The sequence below is a fragment of the Dromiciops gliroides genome, chromosome 2 (assembly GCF_019393635.1).
Source record: "Dromiciops gliroides isolate mDroGli1 chromosome 2, mDroGli1.pri, whole genome shotgun sequence".
Classification (NCBI taxonomy): Eukaryota; Metazoa; Chordata; class Mammalia; order Microbiotheria; family Microbiotheriidae; genus Dromiciops; species Dromiciops gliroides.
Genome location: NC_057862.1, coordinates 542,448,961 through 542,466,652, shown reverse-complemented (window position 1 = coordinate 542,466,652; position 17,692 = coordinate 542,448,961). Strand labels below are relative to the sequence as shown.

The 17,692-nt window shown below is 43.8% G+C and overlaps 1 protein-coding gene across 1 annotated transcript; it reads right to left on the bottom strand.

Annotated features, from left to right (window-relative positions):
• Positions 1 to 1,864: 1,864 nt before the first annotated feature.
• CHMP7 (charged multivesicular body protein 7) lies at positions 1,865 to 15,249 on the bottom strand. The gene is made up of 11 exons (XM_043984961.1): positions 15,123 to 15,249; positions 14,431 to 14,927; positions 10,671 to 10,842; positions 8,123 to 8,308; positions 7,876 to 8,009; positions 5,472 to 5,520; positions 5,124 to 5,243; positions 4,619 to 4,717; positions 4,277 to 4,337; positions 3,543 to 3,722; positions 1,865 to 3,301 (listed from the first exon to the last, which is right to left on the bottom strand). Exons 2-11 carry the CDS (start codon positions 14,727 to 14,729, stop codon positions 3,249 to 3,251), a joined length of 1,353 nt encoding a protein of 450 aa, XP_043840896.1. The 5' UTR covers positions 14,730 to 14,927; positions 15,123 to 15,249; the 3' UTR covers positions 1,865 to 3,248.
• Between the last annotated feature and the right edge of the window lie 2,443 nt (positions 15,250 to 17,692).

The window sequence follows — 17,692 nt, the reverse complement described above, 5'->3', positions numbered from 1 at the left end:
GATAAAGCACCAGCCCTGGATTCAGGAGGAACTGAGTTCAAATCCAGACTCAGTCACTTGACACTTACTAACTGTGTGACCCTGGGCAAGTCACTTAACCCTCATTGCCCTGCCAAAAAAAAAAAACCCCAAACCAAAAACCTTCCAAGATGTTTCTGGTATTCGGTCTTTCACAGTCTAGCTCTAGACTACCTTCCTAGATTTATTACATAGTACACTCCTTCAAACACTATGCCTCATAGTCAAACTGTCCTTCTTGTTCTTCCTTGTAGGAGACACTGACTTTCCTTTCTGTCTTTGCACAAGCAGTCCCCCATTCCTAAACGTACTCTCATTTCCACATCACTGAATTCCTGCTTTTGTCAAAGCTTAGCTCAAGTACCCCTTCTAAATAAGGCCCTGAACACACTACCACCAAATTACTTTCTATTCTGTACTTACTCATCTGTGTACCAGCAGCTTCCTCTGACACAATGAAAGCACCTTGACAACAAAGACAATTTCGTTTCTGTCAGTCATCCCCAGCACCTAAGTGTGGCAACCTCAAGGATTCCCAGTCCACAAGGACCTTTTCCCTCCTTTGAACTCAGGTTCTTTGGGTCTATACCACTCATTTAGCAATTGATCATATACTGCCTTCTGACCTTTTCCTGTGCTATACAAAATCTTCTTCACTTAGCCTTATTTTATGCCTGGTCTCTCCAACAACACTGAATTTTATCAAGGGCAAGGAACACGTTTTGGGTTCCTTTGTGTCCCCACAGCACCTAACAGGTCTGAGAAGACATCAGATTCTCACTAAAGTGACATGAATACAAATCATTCATTCAACAAGCATTGTACGTACTATATCCATCAAGCTATGCTATGGTCATACAAAGACAAAGAAGAAAGAATTTTAAATGGCAGCTGGCAATGAAAAAGAACAATTATTATTGAAGACAATAACCCCAAAGAATTCTAGAAAGCCATTCAGATAAAGAAGACTCCCGACCCATTCTTTATAACTCTGTTGGTCATTTCTCTCTTCTCATCAAAAATCTTAGTTTCAAATAACTTAGACTGGTCATCAAGGTCTCTCAGAGTCTGGCAACACCCTACCTTTTCAGCTTTATCTCACATTACTCCTCTTTATCTGTTACATTCCTACCAGATGATGAGTCTCTGTCCTCCTGAACATTTTGTTTTCATGCCTCCATCCATGCTTTTATTCATGCTGTTGTGAAATACCCGGCCTCCCTCCAAAAGGTGGATTTAAAAAATTCTTTAAAGACCAACTTAAATGCCACCTCCTCTATGAAGTTCTTCCTGATCTCCCTGCTTAACTGTCTTTTCCCTAGGACCTCACACAGAATGTTGTTTTGCAATTTTTGAATGTACTTGACACACAAACATGAACCTTCCCCATAAGCTATAAAGCCTTTTTTCATTTAATACCAAATCACATTTTCAGACATCCTCCCCAAGACCAACTTCATATTGAAATTACTGAATATTGTTTGGTTGGATTTCATCAAGTTCTTTTTAATACACTTATCACATAGTTTTTGGAGCATAGCAGTCTGCATTGGCTGTTAGTGCCTGGGCCTCCTATGACACGCTAAGGTCCTCAAGGAAAGGGTCTTTTCTTATCTAAACCTTGTATCTTGACAGCACTTAGTGTACTACATACCGTAGGTGGTTAATAAATGTTTGCTGCATGGTGCCTGAATACTTCTGGGACTTGATTTCAGAGTATTTTAAACGTCACTTATCTTTTAGGCTGCCTGTCACTGTCAGGACTGGCCTAACAGATCTTAAGTTAAATAGAGCACAGACTAGAGACAGCAGTAACCCAAAGGAAAAATGGAGCCAGAGCGGACAATTAACCATGATTTGTTTTTTTCTTTTAATTATGTACCAGATAGAAAAGGGGAAAAAATAGTGATTGTTTCTCTTCACCCCCCAACACTTCTGTTTATCAAGGTGGAATGGGAGAGAAATTTGTTGACCACGAGTCTCGCTCCTGCCCTGGAGTAAGTTCCTTCTTTCTCTCTGCTCCATATCATTCGGGCCAAGAGCAAATAGCTTAGGAAGAAATACTTGTGCTTCTGCAGCCACAGTGGCAACGTAGCTGCCGTCTTCTCCTCTCCAGACTACTGTTTCGCTCAGCTCCTCCTCTGTCCCCAATTCAAAGGGAAGAGAGAGAAGCAAGAATATGGCAGCCCCAAGAGGCAACAGTAGGTAGTGTGTTCTGACAAATAAGTAGAATATGGGAGGCATATACCAATATGGCAGAAGGGCAAACCCTTCTGCTTCTATTGCACAAATTGGCTCAGATTCCTCTACCCTTAGCAGTGGTCTATCTGCAAAAGAAAATTCTTCTGAAACTTGAGCAAAGAACTCGCTCTTGTTTTACAGGCTCATAGAAGGGAGTTTCTGTTGTGTAGTTTGTTCAGGGTCTTCTTATCATACCCCAACAAAGGCGGAGCAAAGGGGTAGCCTCTTGCTTTTAAAGATGGGACTTGGCCATCCATAATCCACATAGGATGGCTCCACAATCAACTAGGTCTCACCACCCCAAGTTCAAAGGCCAAGAAGAATTCTCTTTCCCTCTGCACAAAATGAAATGGGAGGCAAAGAGAGCCAGAGGTGCCACCACCCTGAGTTACGCAAGGGTAACAATTTCTGAGCCTAAAAAACTTGATGTAATGATAATAAAGAGCAGAAACTTTTGCACTGTTTGTTTTCTCCTTGAAGAAGCAGCAGTTAAGTCCCCTTGAATAAAACTTGTCTGATTCTCCTCACCAGTGAAAATGGAAATGGGTAGGAATAAGTTAAGTAAACTTATGAACACCTACAGGTAAAGATGACAAGTCCCTCTAACCAACGGGAGAAAAAATGATCTGCAAGCTCTCACCTTTGCTGGCTGGAACAAAATTCTAGTGGGAGTTGGTGGGTGAAGACAAACATAACTGGGCCAAAGTCAAAGACTGCAGGCTATATGGAACAATAGGTCAAACACAGGACATCATAGATTGTGGCACTATAAAGATGAGAAGACAGACAGGTCCATGACACCAGCTGGGAGCAAGCCTTTGGAGCATAACTTCCAGAAATTACTTCTGTCCTGGAGTAACTGGGAATATCCAGCTAAATGGAGTAGTCTTTCTTCCCCATCCCATCAAATTCTGAGAGTTTTTCAATTACATAACTATGTACAAACACACACGCCTGACATCTCCTTATGTGGAAGTCCTGGGATAGCATTAGAGAGTGGGTTCCAGCTGTCTTTTGGAGGATTCGTGGCTTGGAAGCAAACCTGCAGAGGAGAAAGAATGGTTGAGCAATACACAGAGGAGAATCCAGCAACTGAACCCTAGTCTTTGGAGAACCTGTGACCCAGATCACTGAACTCCCACCCACTATGCTTTTGACTACCTTAGTGCCTCTACATCCTCTGTAAGCTGAGACGAGGACAGAGAGCCACAAAGTAAGCAGCCACATGGCTACCTATGGTGCCGGGATCCCACCAGGGGCTCTTTATTAACATAGGTCCATACCTCCTTCTGATAGGGACAGTTTCTCCAGCTCAGCTTCAAGCTCAGCATCTGAAATGCTGGGATTAGGCACGTCGGTGGAGAAAAATCGCTTGTGGGGAGTACTGGGCAGATCCACAGGTTCTTTGGTGGTGTCCTGGAGGAGGCTATCCAATTCCTTCTCCAGTTCCTCACTGTCACTATCTAGAAAGAAAACAAGGCAGAGAAGCACATAAATCCCCACAGAGGGAAAACAACCAAGACTCAATACTGGCAGATAATAGTCAAAGAGCAAACAATGACCAAGTCTCTTAAGTTGGGAATAGACTGCAGCTAAAGGTGGAACAGCTATTTTCCATGGAATTATTTGAGAAAAGTGGCACTCTCAAAGGGAACTTCCTCTTCTGTCCCCACAGAAAACCTATTTAAAGTGGTAGGGCCTCTTTCCTAATCCCAGGGAAAAACCCCAATCTTTTATGCCATTTAAAGGGATGCAGTTCCCCCAGTGATACACAAAACTCCTTACCATATCCCCACATGCAAGGAGCTGGTTGAGATATAAAAAGTGCCTTAAATGAGAATGTGAGTGGGGGCATGAAGGAATATGGCATTTCCTGCAGCTGCTTCCATGTCAGAAGTGTCAGGTATGGGAGGGACTTTGGATAAAGCCCTGCCTGCAGCTAGGTGTGGGGAAAATGGGGCCACATGAAGAAGGCAAATTCCTCTTAGGGCATGGGGACATCTTTTTGACAACTCACCTAAGCCATTTATCCCCACCCCAGCCAGAGTCTGAGAAACTTCATCCTGGGTATCACAAAGCTGTAAGAGAAATGGGTGAGATCCTGAGCCAGAGTGTTTCTAAATCGTATAAAATGTGGAGTGGGCAAAGGAAATGGGAAGTTACTCAGAAATGGAAACAGAAAATCCAAATAGGACCCCAAAGGCAAAATAACATGGTCAAATAAGCTTCTGCACACAAGTTCAAACAGAAGAAGGAGGTTTTCTCCACTTAGACTTTCTAGAGTAAAATCTGACAGCCCAGTGTGAGGACAACATAATCAGTAACTTCCTATCATCCTTGTTCCCAGTCCATCTTATACCTCTTGAATCTGGTCCACCAGACTCTCGGCCTTCTCCACTGTGATGTCCTTCATGGAAAGTTTGAGGGCCCCTACACCAGCCTGATAGGCATTAAAAACCTAAAAGGAAAGTAGAAGCATTAGTACAGATAGCAAAAACAAACACTATTGTTTTTAAGTTCTTGCAATCTCTATATCCCCACACCAACTTGGCCTTTCAGAACTGCTAATCAAGAAAGACTAGAGACCTGCTACAAAGAAAGAACCCTGAACCCAGACACAGAAAAGACTGAATAGGTAACAAAGAGGAAGTAGCAGGCTGGAAAAGCAGAAATGAGAATTACAGTAATGAAGGACATTCCTTAGATCTTCAACAAGAAAAGAAACCAATCAAATTTTGTATAGGATAATCACAGTAAGCCTAATGTATGAGAGAAAAATTACAGAGTAGTAGAAAAACACCGGCAGAGGCAAATAATAACTATGAGCTCAACTAATTTTGTTATCCCTGATGCAAGTACATTACCATCTGATCTGTTTGGGAAGCATAGATCCGATCCAAAATGCCTTGTACTGTGTCCAGCTTAGCATGTAGTGCCTCAATGCGTTTCTCTGTCCTCTGCTTAGACTTGAGATGCCTTAGTGCCTAGGAAAGCAAGGGGAAATGTGGTCAGGATCGCAGTCATACTATAATGTGTGACACTGGGCAGTGAAGCAAGAGTAGCAGTAGCCCTACTAGGAGACTAAGACTTCCCAATTCTCTACACATATTCTCACTCCCAAGGTATGTAGTGGTGCTGAAGCACCAGTCTTATTTCCATGTTGGCTGCTAAATTGACAGTATAGAGTTGGCAGGGGGAAAGAAGACACTCACCAGTTGCTTCTTTCCAGCTCGGCACGCTTGTCGGGCATCTTCTTTACATCTGGGAAATGGAGGAGCAAATTGAGAATTTTTTATCTAAGATAGGAGCACAGAGGAAGAGGCAGAGCCCTGAGACATCCTTAAAAGGAGAATTTAAGGGGCAGCTAGGTGGCGCAGTGGACAGCGCACTGGCCCTGGATTCAGGAGGACCTGAGTTCAAATCCAACCTCAGACACTAGACACTTACTAGCTGTGTGACCCTGGGCAAGTCACTTAACCCCAATTGCCTCAAAAAAACAAAAAACAAAAAAACCCAACAACTGAACGACAGTCAAGCAGGAAGAAAAAAAAAATGGCAAGGGATCTCAAGGCCAAATCCCATTCTACCTACTGATTAATTAATTGCCTATTGACTAAAAGGAATTTAAAACCATTACACCAAGTCCTATATTATAGCACAGCTCCAGAATGGAAGTATTCGCTACCTTAGATCACTCAGTCTAGGTGAGGCAGGGCAACAGTGCTTAACAAACAAGGTCCCGACATAGAAGTTGTAGGTGCTACAGGGAACTTCTCTCCTCTAAATTAACTGTCGCCAATTTGTCTTTTTGTGTACTATCGACAAGTTGATTGATTGGTAATGAAACCAGGAATTCCCCTCTAAAAGCTAACCACCACTAAGCACAAATACCATCTCAAGGCTTCCACTCAACATGGAAAATATTCCATTTACTTCAAGGGACCAAAAGAAGACTAATAAAGAAAATAGAAAGAATAGACCTTAACAAAGTAAGGAAATGTTCTCAACCTCAGAAAGCCCAAGAAAGGGCATCCACAAACCGGTCAGCCTAAATGCTTGTTTCCAACCTTTCATCCGGCCACCCTCAGGTAATTTCTCCTTAAGAACTTGAACAAAGCAAACTCATGCTATTTGTACTCGATCTGTACAGACCACCAGGTCTGGCACTCCTCATATTTAATGGCCCCCACTTTCTTGCACCCTGAACTCCATGACTTATGCTGTACATTTTAGCCTGCAACTAAACGTTAAAATAAATCACTCCGTGCTTTCTGAATGCTGTTTTTGCTAGCCCACTGCTTCCTCCATCCCCTACCTCATAAACTTAGAAGACCAAAATTCAACTCCACCCCCACTGGTGCCATCGGGTACGCCCCTTCCTCTCTCTGGTTCAGTCTTGTCTCCTCAGCAAAGCAGCGTAGAAATATTTTTGATGACTAGCTGGGCCTAATTCGGGGGGGCTAATTTGACTGGGCTACTAATTCTGGGACTGCTGACTAACTGGCTATCTGACTTCGTTAATTTAATGAGGGCCGTTTATAAAGTTCCACCACACTGCTCCACTCTCAAATTGATAAGCAAAATATTAAGAAGCCTCTTAACTAAATAATCAAAGCAGAATTTATTTATGAGATAGTATTCAAATTAAGAATACAGAGAAATAAAATGCACAACCTGACTGCTTTCCTGCAGTCTCTTTCCCACCTGCTGCTTCGAACTTTTTGAATACAATAAGGGCCTTAGCCCCTCCTGCCTCAGTGCACGTTTCCCTTGTTTGTAATAAGGCCTGTAACCTTTTTTAATACAATAAGGGTCTTAGCCACCTCTGGCCTCAGGGTATTCAGGTACTTTATTCTAACTCTGAGCCCCTTTCACTTTGTAAATCCCCCTGCTTCTAACCTTCCTCTCCTTACTGCCACCAGTGAACCCCTGTGTTTCTCTCTCACCGACCTTCTGTCCATCTGTCTGTTCCGTCAGTCTGCCCTTCCGCCTCTCTTTTCCCTGCTCCTAGTCCTTCTCGTCTTCTCCTGCATCCTTGTAGCCCCGCTGTCTCTAGTCCGATCCCCTGAGTCTAACTCCCAGGTCTATATATACCTTTTCTTTTCTCCACTCAAATCTCAGGGCTTCCTGCGCCCCCACAGACCAAGCTAATCCACCAGCCAGGGCTGCGGCTGGTTGGGGGGGGGGGGGGGAGTGCACTCCAGCCTCATGTATCTCAGCCCAGGCTATCTGGGATCTTTGGGATAGCTCCGCTCAGGTCGGAGGGAGCTGGGGGCTTTTTTTTTCCCCCAGCTGTCTGACCTGGCATCTTGTACAGCCCACGGGGCTTTTGGGCTCAGCTGAAACAGAGGGGGAGGGGCACCAGCCCCTCCCACGCAGAAGAGACCCTGAGGGCCTAAGGCTTTCTAATCTCAGCCCAAAGGTAGGGTCCCGAAATCAAAATAAATTTCCCCAGCAGAAAAACACCTGGTGGTCACCAGAGTGAACCCCGCATATCTACAGAAAAAGAATGGAACCTAAAAAGAAAACATCATGCCCCCAAGTGCTCTTGAGAACTGTGAGGACTAGTCAGGGCAGGGAAGGCTCAGTAGTTAAAGCCTTAAGGGAAGAAGTTACCTCTCTGCTTCCTGGGACAGGGACTCCACCTTGCGAGAGAGCAGCCGTTCACTCTGCATCAACTGGTACACCCCCACATCTACATCATTTACTGGGGAGACCTTGGCATGTAGCCCTCGGGCAAATTTCACAATCTGCAGGAGAAGAACAAATTACTCCTGCTCTGAAAAAATTCACACAGAAAAACTGATGACAAGATTAATAGACATTTAATATATATATTTAAAGAAATTCCATCATTCAATACCTTCTCACCATTCTGCTCTAAAACAGTGACTCTCTTCTCTTTCTGCAGCTGTAGCAACACCAAATAGAAGGTTCGCTCATCTGGGCAGGAACTAGCACAGAGGGTGCTCAACTCTGACAGAGCCACCACAGGATGAGAGGAGATTGGAGAGTTCTGATACAGACGATATACATCCTCTGCTTTTTCCTGTAGAAGAAAGGAGCCTTTAATCTCTCAGTGTCTGGGTATAGAGACCAAAGAGCTCTAACCTTTCTTTTGGAAAACTAGATCCATAAATGTCCAGGTCAGGCCAACTTCTTTAAGTATGATTTTTTTCTTCAAAGTTTTGTTTAAAAAAAAAAAACTGGCAAGAAAATTTAAATAGTGGGGCAGCCTAATCTAATAAATCAAAATCAGGTCTCCAAATCCATCCAATTTAACTATGTACTGAGAACCATTATCTGCCTATCTTCCACTTGTCACTGACTTCAAAGTCTTCTGACACCACTATATCAACTTCCCCTATTGGTAAAATGAAGTAAGTTAACACACTGGGGGGAATTAAGACACCTGAATGTTAATCCTGGCTCTGCCATTAATGAGCTACATGACCTTGGTTAATTCATACTTCTTTGTATTTACTTTACATCGAATAGGATCAGGGAATTAAACTAAATCATCCCTAAAGTCCCTGTCAGCTCAAAAATGCCGTGAAAATAGGAATAATAAACCTTGTCCCTCTCTCCTCCTTTCAACCAAAGGATTTTATATGCAAGTTACTTACTAGAGTTAAAAAGAACTTTAATTTTTTTTTTGTGATAAAGGTACAAGAAATTAAATGTAAAAGTTTTTGCACAAACAAAACCAAAACAGCCAAGATTAGAAGGAAAATAAGAAACTGGAGGAAAATGTTTTACAGCAAGTTTCTCTGATAAAAAACTCATTTCTCAAATATAGAGAGAAATGAGTTAAACTTATAAAAATATGAGTCATTCCTCAATTGATAAATGGCCAAAAGATATAAACAAGCAGTTTTCAGAAAAATAAATCAAAGCCATCTAGTCATAGAAAAAAATGTTCTAAATCACTATTCATTAGAGAAATGCTCATTAAAATAATGCTGAGACACTACCCTTACACCTATCAGATTGGCTAATGTGACAGAAAAGGAAAACAACAAATGTTAGAGTGGATGTGGAAAAAACTGAAACACTAATGTACTTGTGATGAAGTTATGAGCTGATCTAACCATTCAGGAGAGCAATTCAGAACTATGACCAAAGGGTTATAAAACTGTGCATTCCCTTTGATCCAGCAATACTACTGTTAGGTCTATATCTCAAAAAGATCAAAGAAAAGGGGAAAAATCCTATAGATACAAAAATATTTATGGCAGTTCTTTTTTGTGGTGGCAAAGAATTGGAAACTGAGGGGATGTCCATCAATTGGGGAATAGCTGAACAAATGGTGTCATATGATTGTGATGAAACATTATTGTGCTAAAAGAAATGATGAGCAGAATGGTTTCAGAAGAACATGAGAAGACTTATGTGAACTGATGCAAAATGATGTGAGCAAAACCAGGACATCATTGTATAAGGTAAGGACAATATTATATGATCAACTTTGAATGACTTAGCTATTCTCAGCAATATGATACAAGACAATTGTTTGTTTTTTTTAGTGAGGCAACTGGGGTTAAGTGACTTGCCCAGGGTCACACAGCTAGTAAGTGTTAAGTGTCTGAGGCCGGATTTGGACCCAGGTACTCCTGACTCCAGGGCCGGTGCTCAATCCACTGCGCCATCTAGCTGCCCCCGATACAAGACAATTCTGAAGAACTTAAAATGAAAAATGCTATCTGCCTCCAGAGAAAGAACTGATGGAGTCTAGATACAGATGGAAGCACCCTTTTTTTTTTTTTTGCTTTGTTTATCTGTTTCTTCTTTTTTCTTTTTGGTCTGTGTTCTCTTTTGCAACATGGCTGATATGAAAATGTTTTGCATGACTGCACATGTATAATTGATATCAAAATGCTTTTCCCCTCAAGGAGTAGGGAGGGAATTTGGAACTAAAAAAATTTTAAAAACAAATGTTAAAAATTGTTTTTACACGTAATCAAGGAGGGAAAAAACATTCTTTAAAATAAGAAAAGTAAATGAAATGACATTGTATGATGATTTGGGGAAATACAACTATAACTCCCAAGAAATCATGCCATCTTCTTGGTTCTCAGATAACCTAGGTGTGAATTCTGTCCATAAATCTCAGATGACAAGAATTTTTGACCCTTTAAGCCCCAGAAAACAAATTCATATGTCCCTGATTTAGTCCTGAGACAATAGGTTTTTCTTAAAGCACCAGAAGACTATCCAAGTAACAAATGAACATTGTAACACTCTATAAGAGGAAGCCCTGCTTCTCCCTTACCCCTAGACATCCTGTGGCAGACTGAGAGTACACAAAAAAACTTACCAAGTAATTAACTCTTGTCTTTGGACCAAATGGCGAAGTCCTTCCTCTAAAAGGAAAACCAGTCCCTGGCTTGTCTGTACACAAGTGCACCTACCTTAAGCAGCTCCACAGCCACCAGCACCTCTTCAGCAGGGACCTTGTTGTCCCCCAGAACATTAGAAAGAGTCCATTTGAGAGGTTTCAACAGGAAGACACCTACTCCCCATGAAATCCAGCTGCTGTCCACGCTGGCCATGAAATCTGACTCCCGTTGTAGCTCCCCTCGACTCCAAGAACAGAAGGAAAAAGTCATGTCAGCAAGGGTGCACTGGATGATTTCAACCAGTGTCCCCAAACAAAAGCCATCAACAAGAGGAGCCATGGAGCCCATGCTGTGGTCTCTTCTTATTGGTCAGATAAAAATAATCAACAAGTATTTATAGAGAACCTACAAAGTGAAAAGTATCATGGGGAACAAAATGATACAGAAGACATAATAACAGAGTTCAGGCCATCTAGGACAGTAGTATCAAATTCAAATAAAAATGTATCCCTGTGAGCCCCATATTGAGTGAACTGCTTGTTAACATTATTTACATTGTAATCATGTTTTCATTTATTTTGGTTAAATATTTCCCAGTTACAAATGTAATCTGGTTAGGGCTTGCACTATAGTTTTGTGGGCTGTGAGTCTGACACCTCTGCTCCACATTCCACAGTATTTATTTACTCTGGAGCAACTCTGTTAGCTACTACCAACACAGCCAAGCAGTGAGAAGCATTCACAGACTGACAACCAGTGGAGAGGGAAAGGAAAGGAAAGGAAAGACCACCGGCTGATTACCTGACCCTACTGCACTGGCTAAATGAAATCATGAAATTGGCTTTTTCAGCAACTATCTTAATAGGTTTCTGTTACAGCCACAGTCTAAAGCACACTCCACAACAAATGGGGAGGCGGGGGGGGGGGGGGGGGGGGGGGGGACACAGTACAGAAAAACTGACTATTCTAGAGTATGGGGAACAAACATAAAAACGAAAGACTTCCAATTGCAAAAGAACAAATATGTCTACCCCATCATAGCTTCCTTGGCTTCAGACATTTGCCTCCACACATGAGCCCCTAAGTCCTGTCTCTTAAGCACACACAAATGACTGGTACCACTTCCCTGATCACAAGACATCTCAACAAAGGGATCATTAGGATTTGACAAACATGCTCTACATCTGGGAATTTTTCTCCAAATTTAGGAACTAAACTAGTCTTCCAGTTTTTAAAGGGAAAAAAATGAAAGAGGAAGATAATAAGAGTAGAACACTGGATCTCAAGCTCAGGTTAAACCCAAATGAGATTCACTCATGGTCTTCTGGAAAGTCAAACCCAGTGGCCAAGTAACTTGTCAGGCCACATTCAAGGAGAAGAAAAGCACTGGTGGCCAGGGGCTCCTCCCTCAACTCTGTCCTTCCAATTCCTCTTCCCAGTCTCAAACAGGGAATGAAGCCAAACCCAATCTGCAGCAGATACACTGGTGGCTAACAAACCTAGAGTTCCCAGGTGGGTCTCCATTAATGTCCAGATAAGGTAGAACAATCTGGTCCTAGAGACATCTAGTCATATTAAAAATGTAAAACATGAATGCACACAAGTGGCAAAAATGAAGCCTTTTCTGCAGTTTGGTGAAGACTGAATAGAAACTACTGGGTGCCATGGTGGCCAGTATTCTGGTCATCTACACTGGCTTAGGCTTGACCTGCCATGGTCAAGACACAGGGCCACAGACTGAAAAGTGGCCTTGGAGGCCACTGGGTGCAATGCCCTCACTTTACAGATGAAGAAATTGAGGGTCTGACAGGTTAAGTGACTTGCCAGGATCACACAGGTACTAAGGCAGAATCTGAACCCAGTAAATCCAGTGCCCTATCCATTATGCCATGGTACCTCCCAAGCTAGGAGGAATATATACATATTTCCTATTTCTGTAGGAGGACGCCTAGATTCCTCTCCCCAAGGGTGCTGTCTCCCTGGACTAGGACCAAAGTTAAGTTATGTCCCCTGAATCTGAATCTCCTTAGTTCAACAGCTCTACCTATTCCCATTGCTGCCACCTCAGTTCTGACAACTTTAACACTCACCTGAATTATTGCTAGTCTCTTGACCAATCTCCTTTCCCCAGGGTCTCCAACTAATGAATTCCTAATGATCGTTCAAGGCCTAACTCAAATTCTACCTGTTCCCCAGAGCCTTCCAAAATGAGCTCTCCCTTTAACTGATCTCATAGCACTCTATACTCCTCTTAAGCAATTACAACTTAACCTTTGATATGGTTTTGTTTTATTTGGGGGGGGGGGGGAAGCTTGTGGGACAATGAGGTTTAAGTGACTTGCCAGGGTCACACAGCTAGTAAGTATCAAGTGTCTCAGACCACATTTGAACTCAGGACCTCCTGAATCCAGGGCCAGTGCTTTATCCACTGCGCCACCTAGCTGCCCAATATGGTTATTTTTATACAATGTCTTATTCTTACTAGATGGCGAGTTACTTAACAGCAAAGCCCAAGTTTCACTTATGTTTTTATTTCTTCTAGTGCTTACCGAGTACAGGGTCCTGAAGAAGTAGGCACTAAATAAGTGTTTCAATTAATAAATTAAATAAACTCAAAGTCCAAATGTACCAGCAAGGAGGAAACACTCTTCTCCAAGTGATTTCAAATTCTGAGGCCTCAGGCAAAATTCTATAAAAGGAATACCTTAAAAAATCATACTGACTATACCTACTGGGGAAGAATGGGAGTTGTAAAGGTGTTTTCCTAACCCCGTGAAAACCAAGACTCCTCTTACTTGCCTCTCTCATGCCTCAAGTTTTCCCTAGACCATCCTTTCTTTCTCCAAGAAGTCCTAACCAATTCAGCTGAACAAACAATTATTAAATGTCTACTGTGTGCAGTGCGCTGGAAGAGATGTGGAGTTCATGTAAAATATGTAATATCTCTCTTCTCTTATGAAGTTTAAGTCTGGTAAAACATGACACAGCTGGCCCATAAACATTCATTAAGCACCTACTATGTGCCAGGCACTCTGCTAAATGCTGGGGATACGAGGAAGGTTAAAATCGGGCCTTCTGCCCTCAAACTCCCCTTCTAATGGTGGAGGCAATATGAAAGTAATTAGGCACATGCAAAAGTCTAGACAGGGAAAGGGGGTCGAGGATAACACGGAGAGACAAGGAGAGGTTTCCAGTAAAAGGGTTCGGAGGCAAGTCTTGAAAGCAGTGATGGAAACAGAGAAGTGAAGGTGAGGAGAGTGAACATTCCCAGAGCAAAGGTACGGAGGTGGGAATTGCGTTATGTGTATAGGGAACAGCAAGTAGTCCAGGAATGAGCAGGAAGAGTAGAGAGGCAGAAGAGGCCAGTGCACCCTAATAATAGCTAGTATTTATACAGCCGAATGTCTCTCTTGCTCCTTACAACCCCATTTTATAAGGTAAGTGCCTTACTGAGTTAAGCTGCAAAACAAAGTGCTATGAGGTTGGGGAGGGGAGTCAGGGAAGGCTTCCCAGAAGACATAGCATTTAAGGTGGGTCTTAAGTGACAACAGCAATTCAAAAAAAAGCTTCTTTTCCCCACCACCGACACCCTAAGTCAGAACGAATGACACAGTCGGATTCAGAATCACAAGACCTGAGTTCAAATCTCAGCTCTGCCACCTGCGTGACCTGGTGCAGGTCCCTCCAACCTCCCGGGGCCTCAGTTTCCTCAACTGTAAAATGGGAAGGGCAACACTAACTTGCTCCTAAGTATCCCTCCCCTTCAGCCCAGGGTGGGGGGAGGGGTGTCACCCTGTGCCCGCCCCCAGTTCGGGAAGGCCCCGCCCCTCACCGGAGCAGGTCCTGGAGCACCGTGGCCAACCCGAGTGGGACGCTCCCCTTGCGTTGGAAGGCCTCCTGAAGGTCGCGCAGGCGCAGACGCACCGCCCCCTGGCGGCGACTGTGGCTCAGCACCAGCGGCGCCCAGAAGCCCATCTTGCTATCCCAGTCGGTACTGTTCACCTCCCGACTCCTCTTGAAAGCGGAGAACAGGAAGGACATCCGTTCTTCATCTTCCTCCCACTCGGGGGGCAGCAGCCCCGCCGGGTCCCCCCTGGCTGGGGCCTCGGACTCCTGCCCCGGGGACCACATCGGAACCCCTGCCCCGCCGAGGCTCCGGACACAGCCCTGGCCCTGGTCCCCTTCCGCTCTAGTCCCCTCCCGGCTTCCGTTCTTCCACCGCCGCCTCCTCTTCCGTCATCGCCGTCGCCACCGCCCCGGATGAAATAGGTCCCAGACGGCCTCACTGCGCATAAGCCAAATCCCCCTTTTTACGCCTAGCACCGGTGTCTAAAAAAAAAAAAAGAAAGAAAGAAAATAAGTCTCGGGGACTCAAAGGGCGCCTGCGCCACCCCCTTGTGGCCTTTGTGGTGGAAAAAAAAGACTAATGCATGCGCGGTTGAGGAGGATCGCGAGGCGTTGCTGGAACCATAGAGTCGAAGAACCATAGAGTGGCAAACCGTTACGTCACCCACCCACACTCACACATTCTTTCCAGCGAGTGCAACCGGGGCGTGCCCACGAAAGGGCGCCCGCGACAGTGCCTCCTAGGTATCCCGATTCCCTTGCAAGTCCCCCGCCAATGCCTTTTCGGACTATCCCCTAAATCCAGTTAGATTTGCGCGTCTTCCCGCCGCGATGACGTCACGGGGAGCCCTACCAGTCGGCCTGCGCACAAGGCGCGTGCACCTGCTCGCAGTGGCGCCTGTCCTCGCGTCACGACGTGGGCGTGCCTCCCGCTTCCACCCCTCGAGCGCCCCCTGGAGTAATCTAGGGATGGCGCGCCGTCTTCACCCAGTCCCTCCCTAGAAGTCCAGACCTAAGCCGTTTCCTATCCTTTCTCCTTGAGAGAATGGATGCTTCTTGAGGGCAGAGGCCTGGCCCACCAGAAGGGGTGTGTGAATGCTCGTTGATTAGGTGTCACTAATCTCTCTGCCAAAAGTCTGACATCCTGAGGAACTGATGCTTTTTTGTTTCTTTGACTTAAGGTCCAGTTCCTCAGTAGGGTTGGTGGTCAAAGGAGATGAAGTGGTTGGTCTAGAAATCAATCAACAAGCATACATTAACTCAACATGTTGCACGCAACTGTGCCAAGCAAACTTATTTTGGTGCTGGAAAGCTTACATTCTAAAGGGGCTTGTGCAATCCTGTCTCACTCTTGGTGACCCCTTTTGGGGTTTTCTTGGCAAAAATACTGGAGTGGGTTGCCATTTCCTTCTCCAGCTCATTTGACTGATGAAGAAACTGAGGCAAACAACGTTAAGTGATTTGCCCAGGGTCATACAGCTACTAAGTTTCTGAGGTCATATTTGAATTCAGGTCTTCCTGACTCCAAGTTCAACTCTATTCACTATGCCACCTAAACTTCCCAGCTACAGGAAGAAAGTGACATAAAGTAACTAACAAGAGGCATTCAGAGTAGATACACAGTAACTAGAGAAGATGGCTCTAGTGGATGGAGGGATAGAGGGTAGGGGGACAGGGAAAACAAATTATCAATGGTCACAAGAAAACTGGTTCAAATTATAAAAATATGAGGAATGCAAGTTAAAACAACTGAGGTACCACCTCACATTGGCAAAAAGTTTAAAAATTTTGAAATTGAATGTTGGCAATGCTGGGGAGAAACAGGCACACTGATGACACTGTAGCTGGAGATGGAAATTGAGCGTTTTTTGGAAAGCAATTTGCAATAGGCATTTTAAAAAAGCAACTAAATATCCTTTGACCTAGTGATCTGTACTACTAGGACTATGTAGTAAGGTAACAAAAGAAAGTAAAGATCTATATTTAGAAAAATATTCCTAGTAGCAGAATTCATAATAGCAAAAAATTAGAAACAACTTGTGCCCAGCATTTGGGGAATTGTGAGGTACATGAATAGAATGTGATATTATTGTACCTTAAGAAATAACATGTATGAACGCTACCAAGAAATATAGGAAAACAAATTGAGATAGAATGAATTAATATCATAATAACTACATGTCATTGACTATGACTGTAAAAAAATATTATCAGCAACAAGATCTAGAAAAATACAGAGATCTTAGAATAGTAGTAGTAGTAGGCCTCCACCAGTCGCAGACGACCATGGATCAGCACCTTGAAGAGCCACAGGCCACAGTGTGGCTGTGCAGTCCGATATGGGAGCCGCAGCTCCTGAGTGGTTTATAACCAGTAACTGCCGCATCCCGTGTTGTATCTACCCCATGAGGAGTAGCTGGAGTGTCCTCTCCAGGGCACTGGCCTGGGCGGATCAATATGGAAAACAAGCTATTGCCCATGCAGCAGGTTTTCCCTTTCCACAACATTGGTGGATCCAAAGGAGAGGCAGAGCCAATACAGTTTGGCACCAGTGCCACCGCAGGAGTTGCCAGAGGGATGTGATGTCCAACATCCAACTGCCTAAGGGACTCTGACTCCTGATTTTTCCTCAGGGTTGCCTTTCCCACATATGGGTATAGCTGAAAGGCAACGGAGGTTTAAAATCAGGGTTTCCTTCCCCTGGGGGGGGTTACCTGCCAAGGCTAATGAGCCCCACCTGCCCAATCTTAGAATAGTACAGGAAAGTAAATAGGCTATTTTGGTCACTAAAATATACATTTTTTTGTTTGGGTTTTTTGTTTTTGTTTTTTGGTGAGGCAATTGGAGTTAAGTGACTTGCCCAGGGTCACACAGCTAGTACATGTCAAGTGTCTGATGCCAAATTTGAACTGTGATGAAATAATGAGATTTAGCAGATCCTCAAAGACCCACTTGGAGATTAATCTGGACTGATTGAATCAAGTGAGAGTGATTAACTGCTGATTAGCCTACTTCAAGTTAACTGGATTGTAATCACACCTTGAGAACACCTTCAGAACCAATGGATTTGGATGATGCCAACCAATCAGCTTGAAGCAGTGTGTAAGGACTGCCTCTGTTCCAGACCTATAAAAAGCTTCCACAATCAGTTTGCTGGAGAGAGTTCCTGATTGAAGCAGGCTTGTGGCAGAGGACTTGAGGAAGAACCAGACCAGGCCGGAACTCTAGGCTAAATAGGCTTTTTTCTT